Below are 18356 nucleotides of genomic sequence, written 5' to 3'. Positions count from 1 at the left end.
CTGTCTTCCCTGTTAGGCCAGGTAGTGGCCCTGTAAATATGGCAAAAACAATCTCTGGCCGCCCAGGCTGTTGTTCATCTCTGGATCGTGAGAAGTAAATTTCAGGCTTTGTTAATGGACAAAGCAAAATCTAAATTAATCTATACTAGGAAATGTTATGAATTTGGGAGCAAAGTGGGCCGACCATTGGCAAGGTCTTTGGGAGGAGGCTTTTCTTGGTGTTATAGTCCTTGTATACTTTCGCTTAGAGGGGTGAAATGACGCAAATCTCTAGTTATTGCTCATTGCTTTGACGAGTATTATAGTAAACTATACAATCTAGCATCGGATGGGAACCAACACACCCCTTCTGATCGATAGTCAGCAATCGAGGCCTTCTTGGCCCAATTGCATGCCTAAATTGTTGACATAGGTGAGGGAAGGCCTGCATTCCCGACACTTCATGCAAGCCTACAATTTCCTTCTAAAAAATGTTACCTTTTCCCTGCAATTCTTTTTTGGCTCATATCTCACTTATCCCCAAGGAGGGGAAGGACCCCCTGAATTGTGCTATTGCGCAATCTCATTGCTAAACATAGACCTTAAAATCTAAGATAATAAATAAATAAGATCTTAGCAAATCAGGTGGGATTTGTCCCCTCCAGGTAATCTAGGGACAATGCCATTAGGGTGTTGAACCTGTTCCACTTGGCCAGATTGAAAGACATTTCAACATTGATGATTTCTGCAGAGCAGAAGAGCAGATGTGGAGAAAGATTTTTTTGTTGCTTGAGATTTTTCTTCATTAATTACATTTTTATTTCTTGTACACACGATCGGACTTTCCAGCAACAAAACCATGGATTTTTTTCCGAAGGATGTTGGCTCAAACTTGTCTTGCATACACACGGTCAAACAAATGTCGGAAATTCCGAACGTCAAGATTGCGGTGACGTACAAGACGTACTATGAGCCGAGAAAAATGAAGTTCAATAGCCAGTGCGGCTCTTTTGCTTGATTCCAAGCATGTGTGGACTTTTGTGTGTCAGACTTGTGTACACACGCTCGGAATTTCTTGTTGTCGGAAAATTTAAGAACCTGCTCTCAAACCTTTGTTGGCGGAAAGTCCAACAGCAAATGTTCTATGGAGCATACACATTACACACGGTCAGACATTCCGACAACAAACTCACATCCAGCATTTGTTGGCGGAAAGTCCGATCGTGTGTACGGGGCATTACAGTTTAGTGAACTCGGCAACATTTTGTGGTATTACAACTATGTAAACATTTCCAATATTAAAAAATATAACACCTTTTCCAACTGGTAAGGCACAATGGTGCTATATGCACTGACAATAAATATATACTCATTTTGGTCATTCTGACCAAGGTAAGTAAACCTTTAAACCAAACCTGGTTCTAAGATTTTTTTCCATGGTAATTACATGCATAATATGCCATTTGAGAGTTTAAAGCTTGAACTTCAGTCTTACCTTCAGTCTTGCACAGTTTTACAACTTCCTCTCCTGCTTACTCTGATTTCACTTCATACTGCAAGCTTTTCACATTATAATGGGTGAAGTAACAGTTTCACTTTATAGGAGGATGTGTAGTCTATTTTCTCCACTTCAGTTGGCACTCAATCGCAGTGGCATTGCAGAGGGAGAGGAAGTCAAGAGGAACATAGTTCCTCTGTGTTTTCCTGGGTTATTGGAGCAGTGATTCAGTTGGATCCTGGCCACCCATGTGACGCTGATGGTCATCTTAGGTCAGACAGATCTATTTAAAAGCCTGGCTCCTGGGTTTGGCATGCATTTAGCGTGTAGGTAGTGGTCAACCATCTTTCAGTGCAGAGGGAGAGGAAGTCAAGAGGAACATTGTTCCTCTATGGTTTACTGGGTCAGTGGGACAGCGATATGATTAAATGCTGGCTGCCAATGTGACTCTGGCTGCCATCTTAGGCAGGGCAGAGTCTATTAGGACCCTGGCTCCTGGGTTTGGTGCACATTTAGCGTGTGGTTAGTGTAGAGACAGGTCACCTGTCTGCCAGGGACAGTAATAGTGGGAAAGGTTTTAGATGAGTAGGGAAAGCGTAGGGATCTGCAACTCTTATTGGAAACCTTCCAGCTTGGGCATGGACTGACCCTAAAGACATACACTGTAGTTCGGCTGACATCTGCTGCAACCTGCTGTTCATCCGTGAGTGTTCCCGATCGGGCTTCCTTCCTATTGGCTTGTTGTGAACTGTTATACTCTGACTACAATACAAGTTCTTTCAATTGCATCTGGACTGTGTGTGTGTTACTGCCGCCGCACCACGCTGCACCCACCTATATACTTACCTTCCCTGCTCTCTTTCATTGCCCTGTCTCACTCCCACTACTGAAACATCCTGCAAACCTTCTACAAACTTCCACTTTCTAAAAGTCAAAACCTGTATAAGACTCAGTAAGCTATATCCTGCCTTCAAAGGACATCTCTCGGGCCTGCAATTGGCCTCTAAGACACCCAATACTGTCTTATGGAGATGGGGTTGTGAAATTACTGATCCAGCTGTGAAATTATCAAATATTTGCTTGGAATTATGGTGCAGTGGCTCAGGAAGAAGTATGAGGAAAGTCCAGCCTGCCTAAGACGCCTTCTATAAAGGGAACCTGATGCCTAGTATTGAAAGACTGCAACTTTATTTTAAGTTAACCATTCTGGCAAACTGAAACTTTTGATAAAAATCCTCCCTATAACAAAGTAAATGCTTACCACTCCTGCTGTCTGTGTCCTGTAGTCATGTCGATTTCAGCAAGAGGAAGCAGTGCGCATAGCAGGGGACCAGGAGATGGATGCTGCCAGAAGTGTCTGCTTCAGCCAACAAATTTCTCTTTAGTGATGTGGCAGCGTGGGCATGCACATTTACTGTGACTCTGATGGATAAACTCCATTGAGGTTGATAGAAGTAGAACAGGTTTTAGTGGAAGTAGTACTGTATTTGTGGAGGAGCAGTGTTGTAACCTAAGTACTTGAGCTTGCAGGTCAGTGCACAAGGACCCAAAGAAAGCAAAAAAAAGCCTGAAAAAGGAAATCTAACACCGCCACCACATTTAAGGACTTGTAAGCTGCAATATATTACATTTTTGTCCTTGGGTTTAGCTCTTTTTTAACTTGCTACTATGCTGTTGTCCAGTTCCAATGCATTGTATAATAAACAAAACCACATAGTAAAAAATGCATTCTGAGTGTGAAATGTTTCCATTAGTTCTAACTATAATTAATAAAGAATATATATTTCATACTACTGTGTGTCCCCATTTTATTTTTCTTGCCTGTGTGTTATCAGTCCTCCCGTCTTTCTGGTGGAGCTGCTCTTGCAAATTTTTCCCTTAATTATCCATTTTAAACCAGTGATAAATGCCTGCTCGTGAAACTTGGAGACAGAAAGATACACAAAGGTGAATTCTTTGTGTAAGTGAGGAATCAGGAAGTACGTTTTAAAAATTCTCATTGTTTCTGGTATCCATGTGTTATTTCATAAATACAGTTTGGTGAAGCACTCGTCATACTGGAACTGTGTGAGTGAGGAAACTGCAGGGGACACGGTGCATCAACATGTGAGTAGTGGCTTATTAGAGATTTCCTATAGCAGTCTGACAACCTGCTGATATTTAGCTAGATCAAGCAACAATCTGCTGCCCATAGTGTAGCCAGCTGTAGCCAAGAGATTTTTGGAAAACAGTGACTAGTTCTCCTAGTATTATTATGTGCTCCCCCTTAATGTACTCCCACCATAGCATAAATGTATATGGTCCAAGCTAAGGTGAGCTAAATTGATCATACCATAACCAAGAGACAATTCAGAGAGTGATGATGTTGACATACAATACATTTGTCCATTATAAAAGACCAGCCCAGAAAATGTACAGCTTATAAATTGTAACCTTTTTTAAAACTTTAAGTCAGGCTAGCGAAATAACTTTAGAAAAATTATACTATTATTTATTATTACTTTAAGCTGGGTACACACATACCGTAAATCAGTCAGTTCAACAGAAACTTTCAGCCAGTTTCTGTCAAACGGCATGCTGGAAAACCAGCATTCAATCAGTGTATTTCAGTGGCTTTTGGTGTTTTTTTTGGGGGGGGGTAGTAAACAATCCACCAAATGACACCACCCAAACCCCCCGGGTTGGTCGGGTCACGCTGCGAGTGCGCCACCTGGCGGCCAATCCAATCGGATCTCCTATCGGCCAATTGAGTGATGGGTCTCAGGACCCACTTCCTGATTGGCTGGGAGGAGAGTCAGTGTTACAATAGCAATTATTCAGTCACTATTGTCACACAACTAGGTGGGCTTCGGGCACAGTGCTCTGCGCCCCGAGCCTACCCTTTTATGAAGCCTATTCGAGCCTCTGGCTCTAATCACATGCTTAAAAAAAAAAAATTGGAATCCATGTGCCCTGCATGTAGATTAGGGGGCCAGACACATGGATGGGGGGGGCGGTACCCATGCGCCCCTAGTGGACGTGCCGCCACTGGTGTATTCTAGCGGGCAGAGTCCCCCTGTCAGAATACAATAACACAGAGGGAGACATCCCCGTTGACATTAACTTTTTTTTCCCGTTCAACCTGCTGGTTGCTGGTGTGTGTGTACTCAGCTTTACTTCCTTATGCATGTACAGATCGTGGTGTCTGTTACATGGAGGCTAATCCTGCTTGTTGGCTATAGGCAACCATGGACACTATGCAAAAACTGTGTCTGCAAGAGCATTGCAAAGGCAATAATAGTAATTCACAAATGTCCAGGGCAGCCGCGGCCCGTTTTTGAAAAGGGTCCTGTGCGATTTTGGGTCCCATTTAGGTGCAAGTTCAAGTAAAAATTCTCACCTGAATCGCACCTGAACCAGTGAACAAAACTGCACTGCACTAAAGACTGCAAACCGCAGCCAGACATGTGTGAACCTAGCCTTAAGGGTGCAATTTTTATAATGAATACATTCTTCCTTAAAAGTGCTCTTTTTTTTTAAGGAAAATACTGTAGTTTTCCCTAAAAGTATTTTTTTTTCCGGTAAGGAATATACTCTTGCTTAAGAGTGCAATTTTTCTGAGATCATCCTTAAGAGTGCACTTTTTCTTAAATCTACAAAACTGGCTTTTTGGTATAATATTTTTCTATTTTGGATGAGGACAACTGTTATAAAAAGGTATGAATTTCCCCTTTAAGTCTAAAATGATTTTTGAAATTGGTGTTAGTTTTATGGTGGGTGAGTTCATGATCTAAGAAGACTAGGTAAGTGAAATTACTATGTGTGGTCAAATTGAGACCAAGCTTGTTGTTACAGAAGTTTACAAAATGAGTGAGAAGTCTTCAGGGCCCTTATATTGGTTCATCAATGTAGTGACTGTAGAAAATTATTCTGGTTAAAGGGTTGTTCTCCTAGATACAGTAGATATCTATCTTCCCATTAGCTCATAGTAAGGGTGGCGTAACTGGGAGAATAATTGTCTCTCATTGCCGTGCCACTTGAAGAAAAAAGAAAAGAAAAAAAAATGCTCATGGGGAATTTGGTACACTCTAATAGAAACAATAAGTATAAAGTAATAGGTTAAAGCAGGCTCTCCAGCTGTTGCGGAACTACACATCCCAAGAGGCATTGTAAAACTCTGACATTCAAAGACATGACTAGGCATTATGGAAATTGTAGTTCCTAAACAACTGGAGGGCTGTAGTTTGAAGACCCCTGGGTTAAAGGAAACAAAAACCTTCTTCATGAGAAATCTTTGTGTGCAGGGAACCCACATTCAGTGAAAGTCATGTTTATATTGGTTACCATGTGTATAGTTTCAGTATTTCCAATAGATGCCTGGAATCACATATGTATGTGTGGAGGGAAGTAACAATAGGTTGTAAAAAATTGATATTTTCTGACAGACTGGTGAGGCTGATCCATCTGGAGGAATGTCTGTATCCTGATACATTTAGGGTATATGATAGAAATGTGGTTTTCTTTTTTCTTTTTTATATATTTATACCCATAAGGGCTTTGTCAATTTCCAGTGATGTTTACAGCTATTTTTTGTACTGGGATAGCGGAGAGGCTTGTGTAGATCTGATAGAAGTTGAAAAGGTTTTTTTTATTCATAGTCATTTTTGTCAAAGTTTTGTATGATAATGCTTCCTCTCCTATCACCTCGTATAATTTCAATATGATTTTTTTTTTCCATCAGTTTATTTGAAGCCTCGTTTATCATTAACTGTGAGATTATAGTTTATTATTCTTACTGTTAGCTCTATCTCCAATCTTACAAGTTTAGTAATTCAGAGTAGGCAACATGATAGAAAGCGTTCATAAAAAATCCCTTGGAATGAGATAGGTAAAACAAAGATTTTGGTCTTAGAGTAGTGTGTTAAATGTGAAGATTACAGTGTTTTTAGAATAAAGATGTAAATATAAAGAATAAATCTTGTAACGTCTATTAAAACATTGATTTCTCTCTATCGGCCCAAAGACAGGATAGAATTTGGGTTTCAGGTTTGTTGCTGTCTGTAATTTAGAAGTAAGTAACAAGACAAAGTCTCAATAAAAGATCCCTTGGCATGAGGATAAAGTTCAAAATAAAGATCTTTTAATAATCCTAAAAAAAAAAATCTGTTTCTCTTTATCATCCCAAAGATAGGATTTGGACTCTATTGGGGTTTCAGATTTGCCTTTGTCTGTAGTTCAGAGTAAGCAACATCATAGAATGCTTTGATAAAAGATCCCTTGCTATGTATAGGGTAAAATTAAGATTTTGGTCTTCCAGAAGTGTGTGTAATGTGAAGATTATATACAGTTTTTAATTCCATCTTTGTGGTGTTGTTTTTAGAGTAAAGATCTTATGTCTAATAAAAAATCAGTTTCTACCAATCTTCCCAAAGAAGGGATCCAACCAGATTTTCAGATTTGTTGTTGTCTGTAATTCAGAGTAAGCAACATGATAGAAAGGCTCGATAAAAGATCCCTTGGCATGAGAATAAAGATCCTTTAATAAACCTAATAAATTTGTTTCTCACTGTCATCCCAAAAATATGATTTAGATTTGACTAGGTTTTCAAATTTGCCGTGGTCTGTAATTCAGAGCAAATAAAAAGATAGAATGTCTTGATAAAAGATCCATTGGCTTAAGAACAAAGTTCAGAATAAAGATCTTTTAATATTTCTAATAAATAAATCTCTTTTTCTCTATCATCCAAAAGAAAGGATTTGGATTCGACTGGAGTTTTAGATTTGTCTTTGTAGGTTTTCCAGCATTTGACAAAAAGAGAAAACTAAAGAAAATTTACAAACCATAAGAGAAACAAGAGAAAAATCAGACCACCTTAACGTGGGTGTGGTAAAGATCTTCCAAAAAAAAAAAAACACATTCATAAGTATGGATCACAGTTTATGAATGTCATAGTAAGTAGATTCAGGTCACAAAATCCTTATTCATCCAGCAAATAACACTTGGACATGACCACGTACAAAATCAAAATGCAATACAGGTGGCTGAAAATGAGTAAGGAAATTAGTCACTTTTCTTGACTTTGCCAGAATGTGTCATTGCCTCTTCCCTCTCTGTGGGGGTGTGTGTTTGAAAAAGTGAGGGAAAGGGGTGAAAAGGGAGGCGAGGTAGAGGGAAGGGAACCACTTACTAAGGATGAAGAAACAGAATGAGCCGCACTTGCTCCTGACATGGTCCAGCATCAAAAAGGTAAGGAAAGTCCCTCAATTTTAGTCTTATCCTAAGGTAATGATCCAGGATCGGTCCCTTATTGCGCCACCAGAGGCCAATCCAACCGAAGGGAGTTCTGAGTACTTTTTTTATGTGCAGCTTCCCTCTGTGTATTTTTCATTTTTCTTTCAAATAGTTTGTTTGAGGTAATTCCTTAAAAAGGTACGATACTGGTGGTGTTGACTATGAGGGCACCTTTTAAGTTTTGCTTGGATCACATGACTTCTCACAAATATGCAGTACATAGATCTTCTTTTACATGTTTTTCAATAACTACAGACCAGACTTGTTGGATATAGGGACATTATAAGATATGGTGGTGTTATTGTGCTCTAAAGGGACATCACTTTTGTTGTTAGCCTTGATAGGGGAATTCCTTAAGCATTTGATTCAGCCTTTTCTTAGTACTAGATTTCTGACCTCCAAATTTGTGTGGGGTGAGAGAACTATTATGAGTCTGTTACGTGAATTAAAACATTTTTGGAAGTGTTAGGCAGTTGTTGTACCTTTGGCTATAGAGAAGCACTATTTGTATATTTAGGAACAGGTTTGGGGTGATTTTGTTGTATGTGTTGACTATTTTTTTTAATACATTCTTTATTTCCAAAGACAATGATGGTTTTACAGCATAATTGAGTAAATTGTCACAATACATGGTATTGCAATGACAGAGATGTCATATCTTGTATACAGCAAAGACACGTTTCATTCAAAACAGTCCATCTTGTATTCCATAGTGACATATATATACAGTATCTCACAAAAGTGAGTACATCCATCACATTTTTGTAAATATTTTATTATATCTTTTCATGTGACAACACTGAAGAAAAGATACTTTACTACAATGTCAAGTAGTGAGTGTACATCTTGTATAACAGTATAAATTTGCTGTCCCCTCAAAACAACTCAACACACAGCCATTAATGTTTAAACCACTGGCAACAAAAGTGAGTACACCCCTAAGTGAAAATTTCCAAATTGGGCCCAAAGTGTCAATATTTTGTGTGGCCACTATTATTTTCCAGCACTGCTCTAACCCTGTTGGGCATGGAGTTCACCAGAGCTTCACAGGTTGCCACTGGAGTCCTCTTCCAATCCTCCATGATGACATCACAGAGCTGGTGGATGTTAGAGACCTTGCGCTCCTCCACCTTCCATTTGAGGATGCCCCACAGATGTTCAAAAGGGTTTAGGTCTGGAGACATGCTTCATCACCTTTACCCTCAGCTTCTTTAGCAAGGTAGTGGTCATCTTGGAGGTGTGTTTGGGGTTGTTATCATGTTGGAGTACTGCCCTATAGGGTAGGGCCAAACGGACCCCTGTTCGGTTCAGAACTTCCAAACACTGCGAAAGTTCGGACTCGAATAGCGAACCCCATTAAAGTCAATGGGACCTGAATGTCAAAAATTAAAAGTGCCCATTTTGAAGACTTATATGCAAGTAACTGGGCAAACACTAGTTATAGGGGTCCGGGTCCTGCCCTGGGGGCCATCAATTTAAAAAAAAAAGTTTGTGAAAAACTTAATTTTTAAATGAGCAGTGATTTTTTTTAATTTTAAAAGTACTATTCAGTACTTTATTTACTGACTAGCATTACTGTCTGCAGCACACTATAAGCCCAACATTAAAAAAAGAGAGGCTCCCACAACATTTGCATCTAAATATAAAAAATCCTGGGGTAGTGGTCTCTTAGTCCTGACTCCCCTGAGTGATCTGTGATTGCCTTTGAACTGAATACCTCATGCTGCCTGGCGCGCTCTCAGTCTCTTCCTCCCTACCTTCCAGCAGCTCCGCTCGGGCCGAAGAACGGAGCTGCTGAAGTCACTTCCATTTTTTGTCTGTTCTACAAAACCCAGGAGTAACCTCTAGATTTAAACAACAATGCTCCCGCCCGTAGTGATTCTATGGGCGGAAGCTACTCGGCGCTTTGGTTGCATTGACGTGGCGCTTCCCATAGTGCACTGTGTCTGGCACCCGAACACAGTGCACTTAGTTGAAGGACCTTTTTTTTTTTCTTAAAGGGGCCGTTTTTTAAAAAAAATTTTGGTGACTACAGGGGGGGGGGGGGCGGCACCCGGGCGCCCCGTATGGTTGGGTCGCCACTGCTTTCCTTATAGATGAGCTCCTCTTTGCCTCTTATCAGTGATAACTGATGTCTCAACTGCAAGGGGCATATCTTTCACTAATGAGGTCTGCTTAAAGACTTTATCCTAGTTAAGAAGTTCAAAATGGGCAAAAAGTCATTGAGACCATCAGGGAGAGAGGCTTCACACCCCCCACCTAAATTTATATTCTTTTATAATTTGTGATGACATAAATAACCTGCCACACATCCTACTTTGATATTATTTGTCATAGGCCCCTTCCACAGGGGGTGGATTCTGCCATTAGTCTGCCTCCTGCGTGTGGTATCTGTTTGCTGATCCCCGCTGAGTCCGCTTCTGTTTTTGCACAGCCGCTCTCCTCTATGGGCGGTCAGATATGAACTGATGTAATATATTGCACCTTACCAATCCTTAAAGTGATTGTGAAGGCTAAAGGTTTTGTACCTTCATGCAAAGGTAAAAAAACTTGCGGTATGCAGCTCCCCCAATACTTACCTGAGCCTGATCCAAAGATTTGCATCACAGCAGCTGTTCTCCTGGGTCTCTGCCTCATTGGCTGAGAGACAACAGCAGGAGCCATTGGCTCCTGCTGCTGTCAATCACAGCCAATGAGGAGGGAGCAGGGGCAGGCCCTGGGTTCACACTAGGTTCCTGCGAGTTGAATCCGTTTTGCAGTGCGATTTCATGTGGTATAGAGGCTATTTGGATACAGCTGGGATTTTTGTCCTGGTCTCTCTGTCCTCTACTAGTACATGGTCTAGGAATGAGAGTTGAGGATCAAAGAAAAAAAATTGCAGAAAATATACTGTAATTTGTGTTACTTTATTCATTTATTACAAGTACTTATATAGCACCATCAATTTACACAGCGCTTTACATATACAGTATATTGTACATTCACATCAGTCTCTGCCCTCAAGGAGCTTACAATCTAGGATCACTAACTCACATTCATACATACACATACTGGGGTCAGTTTACCTACTAACATGTCTTTGGAGTGTGGGAGGAAACCCACGCAAGCACAGGGAGAACAAGCAAACTGTGCAGGTAGTGCCGTGGTTGGGATTTGAACTGACAACCCTAGTGCCGCTAGGTGGAAGTGCTAACCACATAAAGTAAAACCTTGGTTTGAGAGCGTTTTGCAAGACAAGCTACATTTTTAAATACATTTTGACTTGATAAACAAGCGATGTCTTGATATACAAGTAGCGTCAAGTCACAACTGAGTATAAAAGAGAAGAGAGGCGCCTCTGAGTGTAGCAATAAGGTTACATTTAACGAAGGTACAACATTTAGCAACTCACATGGTTGATGATTAAAATAGGCATAACTTAGTATGCGAGCTGTCCACATAGACCGTCCTACGTACTGCCATCTACGTCATCCCTTCCACTCTGCGCTTCACGAGCGATTCAAGGCTCGCTTTCAGATCGCTTTACTGCAGAGTAGTCTTCCCGGTCACAATTGCTGACTGACAGTGGTGAGAGCTGGCGGTGCGGAGGAAAGTCTATATGGAAAGTTTTACCCCAGATGTCTGCATACTTAGATGTGCCTCTTTTAATCATCAATCATGTGAGTTGCTAAATGTTGTACCTTCATTAAATGTAACCATGTTGCTACACTTAGAGGTGCCTCTCTTCTCTTTTATACTCTATGGCTCCTGCTGGATTTTGCTTCTAATCCCCTTGTGGAGGCTGCCATTTGTGGATGGATATTTTATGGTTACACACCCTGGTCACATTACTATAAACTTTTTATATGGACTATAAACTGAAAGACCTATGAATAAATGGTTGTGGAACGAATCATCTGAGTTTTCATAATTTTTTATGAGGAAATTTGCTTTGATATACAAGTGCTTTGGATTACAATCATGTTTCCCGAACTAATTATGCTCGCAATCTAAGGTTTTACTGTATTACTTTAGAACAGATAAAGTGATCTGCATCCCAGGAAGGTCTTGCGGTGTCGCCAAAGCATCTTAACAAGAGGTTCCTGGAAAGTAGTGAATCTGGTGCCCCCGGGAATCACAGGTAGACACTTGGAGTCGAGTGTTACTGGAGGCTCGACCTCAGACATAGGTAGGAATAGGAGCACCTCGCATTGAGGACAGCTAGTCTGTAGGTGAAGGAGGGACAGCCGTCATCTGACAGGTGGGGCAGATGACTCATGGGTGCCCGTGTGACATTGGGCAAACCCGACTGCAGGCATGTAGTGAACCCCGGCATTGGTGGTGGCTGGATTCTTCCATGGAAGCTGCTGTCTGGGCATGATGGCTCATAGCACGCAAATGGAGGACCCGAGCACCATTCCGGGATCACTTGCTATATGCACCGCTTATCAAAGTCTCTGCCAAGCCGATAAGGGTACCTTTTGCAGAAGCCAATCAGGAAGTAGACATGCGCAGCTCACATGAACTATCACTGGGCAAGCCTGGGCAAGTTCCAAAAAACTACAGCCATGGTAGTATGGTGGTATTCAGGTGCATGTGGTGGGCTGCCGATTAGTTGTGGGTGGGATCTGGCTGTGCATGTGAGGTAACACTCACCAATGCCCGGACCAGGCGGAGGCTGCAGTCATGAAGAATCTAACATTAGGGCAGTGCCCGGCTTAGAGAGGAGCCACTTGTGTGTAGCACTAATAAACGGAGTTCCTCCTTAATATGTTTTATCGCAAGTAACTATACACTTGAATAGATGTATGTGTTGCAGTCGGAAGGACATACAGAACCCTTGCCCACTCCACCAGTCCAGCGTACCTCTGTCATCTCGCTCCCAGTAACAGAATGGAATCCCCCGAGCACATAGCAGGCCCCATGCATGTGATGCTAGTCTGTTCCTGGTGACTGGAGATGGACAGCTAGGGAGAGATCAGACCCTGTCACTACCGGAGGACCTGTCACCTAACCAGGTACCACGCCAAATGACTGTTTGCTGTAGCTGTACTTCTGCACGGTTACCCGTGGTACCTCCACTACTTTGCCTTGTGAGTTCACCTTTTTTAGTAGTGTGACAAATACCCCAAAGTGCTATTACAAACTACAGTAGGTTCTTTAGGAATACACCACCCGACATGCACCCCTTTAATAACTTCAGACTAGGCTTAGTGCAGTTGAAAGGCTTTACTGAGAGTTCAGTAAAACACGTACAGTATAACATGCATAAGTGTTCTCAACCTAACTGTACCTGACTGAGGCTGCCCCCAGTTATGTGAACAGATGTAGTAATGTTGGGAATAGTCCATTCTTGGAATGTCCTGGTGAGTTGGCATTCAGTGCTGGACCACAGGTCCCAGAGAACTCTTGCAGATGTCCCTTCTTCTCTTTAGGTACCGACTCCCCTCGGGATCCAGACTTTATCCTCTTTTATACAACCTGGGACGGAGGCTGGACCTCAGCAAAAAGCCAAAGAACACACACAAGGAAGGCGGTAAGCCATTAACTTCTCCTCCCCCCCCCCCACCTGGGCAGCTGAAGCTAACTAAACATCCAGTAGGCCACCTGCCTACATACTAAGCAATCATAAACAACATTTTCACTGTGTTTCATGATCAGTCCTTCAATATTTATGTAATAATTTTCTCTTTTCTTTTAGCAACCTACAGCAGAATGACAGGACTGCCATCAATTATGTATCTATTTTTATGTCTCTCATGGCAAGCAACCAGCGTCTTATCGGAAAAAGATTTTGAAGGCCATTTAGTACCATCTGTAAGTGCACAATACAAATAACATGCTTGTCACAACCGGTCACTAGAAGGAAAATATCATTATAAGGCCTCATTCACACAGGGAGTATAATACTGTACACCAGTGTGAAGGGCCATGTTTTCTCGCACAAGGATGCACAGGTTGGCCATGCATCTCCATGCAGGCAGTGCCATTCATGTGAAATGAGGCACCCGTTGTGTCCCAAAAATCATGTCAATTGGAACATCTGTTGTGTCCCTAAAAGCCGGCAGTGTGTGCTTAGGGACCTGCATGCACTTGCACCCAAGCGGGTGTCATGTTAGAATACAGCCGTTGTGTCCATGCAGACGCTGCGTATCAATCGACATGAATGGGACTACCCAGGACGGAACACCTTTGTATCACTGAGCGGGTACACGTGGTCCTCCACAGACATATGGTTTTGTACACCCTGTGTGAATTAGGCCTTACAGGAATAGGCCTCTTTCACATGGGGTGATTACATCTGTGCCCAGTGCAGGCCCCTATTTATGGCACAGGGATGCACTGGTGTTGTGTGCATCCCCATGAGGCAGTCCCATAGCTTGCAATTGGGACGCAGTGGCTGCATGGACATAGATGCTACTCCTGAAGAAACATTCATGCAGGTGCATCCAGGGATTATTTGGGCTCGTGCACCCGCACCGTAGACAACAATTGGACTGCCAGCACAAGGATGCAGACAACACTTGTGCTTCCCCGTGCCAATAAAACATGGCACAGGTATAATTGCCCTGTGTGAATGAGGCCAAAGGGTAAGATTCCATTTGGAATCATGGGTAGCAAGTAAGAAATAAACATGACATTAAATTGTTACTAAAGACATAATTTAAATTAATTAAATAATAAACATGTTATACTCCCCGCTCTGTGCAGTGGTGCACGGTCAATCTTGGATCCTCCTCTTGGCTCCCAGCAAAGGGGGCACTGTTGGGTAACTGCCGTGCAGACAGAACGGAGGACAAGAGGGAACCCATATTCCTCTAAGGGTTCTGTAGATGTCATCAGCAGAGCAACTGTCAGGTTGGACGCTGCTGCCCTGGCTGACTTCCACCGCCATCTTTGATGTGGGTAGTGCTAATAAACAGTATTGTCCCCCTTTGCCGCGCATTTTGCAAGTGATTAGTTCAGGGACAGAACCTCTGCTGGTTAGGGACAGCTTGTCTAGTGTATATATTTGAAAATTAATCAATCCTGAAGTACTGACGGCCTATCTCATTTCTTGAGGCCCTTAAAATGCCAGGACAGTACAAATATCCCTCAAATGGCCCCTTTTTGGAAAGTACACTGTCTGAGGTATTTACAGTAAGGCGTGGCAAGTTTTTTTAAGTTGTAATATTTTGTCACAATTTTTTGACAAATAAAGAAATGTAATAAAGTTTTTTTTTTCACAATTGTTTTTACATATTGTCACAAGTGCAGAACAGCATCATAATATGACTGGTGTGGACCATGGTGATCAAGGATATCAACTAGTGACAGTATGTTAAAAAATATGTATATAATTATATATAAAAAATATATAATTTTATTCTATGTTTTAACATTTATTTCTTTATTTACATTTTTTTTTTTACATACTTCATAATAATAGTTCAGTGTCACCTTTGTAACCGGGTATTACTCTGGGTGGGTGATCAAGGTTTTTTGTTTTCTTTGACTTTGATTGCTGTTACAGTGATGGTCACTGTAACAGCAATGTCTTCTGTCATTGGCCCAGGTACTTTGTGATAGCTGTGGGCCAATTACAGCATCACGTTACTAAGCTCAGCTGTTATGAATGAAACCCATACGTAACAGGTGTGTTTACATTGTGATCATGTGATCGCATAGTGATCAGGTGATACCCCAGCTGCTCAAAGCAAGCAGTAAATGTACTGTGGTCAGCAGAAACTGTTTAAAATAACATGTGTTTTGGTGGCCGCATACGTGCATTAGCACACCTCCCAACTTTTTGAGATGGCAATGAGGAACACCTAGCAGCAAAAGTATGTAGGCATAGGACACACCCCTTGCCACGCCCCCTTAAAGGAGAATTGTACAAAAAAAAAAACAAGATTGGTTAAACCCACAAGTGGGTTTTTTACCACTACTATTCCTTTATATTGGCTTTTGGAATTTACAAATGCAGCAATTTAGAAATCAGATGAAAGGTTTAGTGCTGGGAAGCACTTTTTGATAGATAAAAAGTACATTTTGTATACATCTATATAGATCAGACCAAAATGAGGGATAAATGAGGATAAAGCGGGAGGATAAATGAGGGATAAATGAGGAGGAATGAGGGACAGAGGGACATTGCTCCAAATCAGGGACAGTCCCTTGGGAGCTATGCATTAGATGTGTTAGAGGTGCCATTAACAATTAATGGCACCCACGCTCATCTAAAGAGTGCAGCTCTTTCCTGTGCGGTGTGGAAAACGCACACAGGATTGTGCATGGAAATGTGCACTTCCCACACCGCAAGTGGTGTGGACTGGCTCTTACAGCTCTTTTTATGCTCATTAACCACTTACGGACCGCCCGCCGTCCTTTTACGTCGCTACTTTGAAGAGGAGTATCGTTGTTACCGAAGCTGTCGGCAGCGGCGGAGGCGATCGGGTTCTTTTTCCTGTGTGGTATGGAGACGAGTGAGGGGAAGATGGCCCCCACCCATCTCCATATCATTGCAGGGTAGAAGCGACGTAAAAACGTCACTGCTGCCCATAGCTCTTAAAGCAGTGGTTCTCAACTCCTGTCCTCAGGAGCCACTAACAGGCCAGATTTTAAGTATTACCTTGTCGAGATGCAGACTAGAATACTGCAATCACTGAGCAGCAAATGCTATCACCTGTGTTGTATTTCAGTTATCTTGCAAACCTGACCTGTTAGTGGGTCCTGAGGACAGGAGTTGAGAACCACTGTCTTAAAGGGACATTTTTATATATTTTTTTCAAATGACAACTTTTTTTTATTTTTTATTTTTTTTATTGAATTCTAGTGTAAATGTGAGATCTGAGGTCTTTTCGACCCCAGATCTCATATTTAAGAGGTCCTGTCATGGTTTTTTTTCTATTACAAGGGATGTTTACATTCCTTGTAATAGGAATAAAAGTGACACAATTTATTTTTTTAAAAGAACAGTGAAAAATAAAAAATAAAAGGTAAAATAAATAAGAAAAAAAAAATTGTAAATGCGCTCCGTCCCGCCGAGCTCGTGTGCAAAAGCGAACGCATATGTGAGTAGCGTCCGCATGTGAAAACGGTGTTCAAACCACACATGTGAGGTATTACCACGATCGTTAGAGCGAGAGCAATAATTCTAGCCCTAGACCTCCTGTGTAACTCAAAACATACAACCTGTAGAATTTTTTAAACTTCACCTATGGAGATTTTTAACGGTAAATGTTTGTCACCATTCCACGAGTGGGCGCAATTTTGAAGCGTGACATGTTGGGTATCAATTTACTCGGCGTAACATTATCTTTCACAATAAAAAAAAAATTGGGCTAACTTTACTGTTGTCTTATCTTTTAATTCAAAAAATGTATTTTTTACAAAAAAAAGTGCGCTTGTAAGACCGCTGCGCAAATACGGTGTGACAAAGTATTGCAACAAGCACCATTTTATTCTCTAGAGCGTTAGAAAAAAAAATATATAATGTTTGGGGGTTCTAAGTAATTTTCTAGCTAAAAAACCTGTTTTTAACTTGTAAACACCAAATCTCAGAAAGAGGCTCGGTCCTTAAGAGGTTAAGTATATGTTATGTCTGGACACAGGTGCAATCTAAAGACGTGGGGGGAGTAGCAAACAAATTATGTACCTGCAGACAGAGTCCTCCTTCCCAAACAGACAGACATTCTTTTCTGTTTTGAAGGTAATGCTTTGCTGTGTGAACTGCGTTATGTGACACTCTACATAAACTCAACACTCTCATTTGGTGTTCTGTTTTTTTAATCTTTCTACTGTTAAATGATTAAATGTTGGTGAACAAAAACAACTTGCATTTCACATATGTTGTTCCAGATGCTCCGTCTGTATGACAACACTCACATTTCTTTCCATCGAGAGAAGCGCGCAGGTAAAGGAGTTCATTATTATTATTATTATTATTCAGGATTTATATAGCGCACTTTTCCTACATGCAAATTGAGGTGGCTTCATATGCATTTTATCTCTAATGTCTAGAAATTGCTATTACATTTTAAATTGCACTTCAAAGATAAGATTTCTGACAATGAATCACTAAAACTTAAAACAGAAATGCACTGCATCTGAGCACTCACAAACCAAAAATGCTATTTAATTCATTTTTAAAATTCAATGAAAACTCGCCCATCAATCAGGTCTCCATGCTTTAATTTGCTAATAAATCACTTTGAAAAATACCCCTTGCATTTCTGGCCATGGCCATCTTGAGTAAGGGCAGATGATTCATGTAACATTTACTTCCTGGTATCCATCATGCTCAGGCATGCAAGCAGGTGGGTGTGCTTAGTTGAGAAAACCCCTCCTCCTCTCCTGAAGACTCCTGGAATGTATGACACATTTGCCTAGGTCAAAAACCAGGAAGACACTGAAGAAATATAAAAAAAAGTTTAACGCAAGTAAATATATTATACTTTCCTATCTATTTACTAAGGCAAGAAGCACATGGTTTAAAATAGTCAGTATTGATTGAGAGAGTTTAGTTCCCCTTCAATTTAGGTGGACCCAAACTCAAAAAGTAAAGATCTGATATATGGGATATCTAATAATGCTAGTTGTGCCTAAGCAATATCCTGAGTAAGGATGAGCTTCGGCGTGTTCGCACAC

General features: G+C 41.2%; 1 protein-coding gene across 2 annotated transcripts in view; it reads left to right on the top strand.

Annotated features, from left to right (window-relative positions):
• The first annotated feature begins 3434 nt into the window (after positions 1-3434).
• LOC141139296 (adhesion G protein-coupled receptor F5-like) overlaps positions 3435-18356 on the top strand; it is a 128915-nt gene continuing 113993 nt past the window's right edge. The window contains exons 1-4 of one of the 2 annotated variants that reach the window (XM_073625264.1): positions 3435-3583; positions 13163-13263; positions 13429-13544; positions 17568-17622. In XM_073625264.1, the coding sequence (XP_073481365.1) occupies positions 3582-3583; positions 13163-13263; positions 13429-13544; positions 17568-17622 (274 nt within the window). In that variant the 5' untranslated portion in view covers positions 3435-3581. The remainder of the gene's footprint in view (positions 3584-13162; positions 13264-13428; positions 13545-17567; positions 17623-18356) is intronic. The other variant, XM_073625265.1, reaches the window with a different exon arrangement.

The sequence above is a fragment of the Aquarana catesbeiana genome, linkage group LG04 (genome assembly GCF_042186555.1).
Source record: "Aquarana catesbeiana isolate 2022-GZ linkage group LG04, ASM4218655v1, whole genome shotgun sequence".
Classification (NCBI taxonomy): domain Eukaryota; kingdom Metazoa; phylum Chordata; class Amphibia; order Anura; family Ranidae; genus Aquarana; species Aquarana catesbeiana.
The sequence above is the reverse complement of the archived record's forward strand: the minus strand, read 5'-3'. Positions and strand labels throughout refer to the sequence as shown.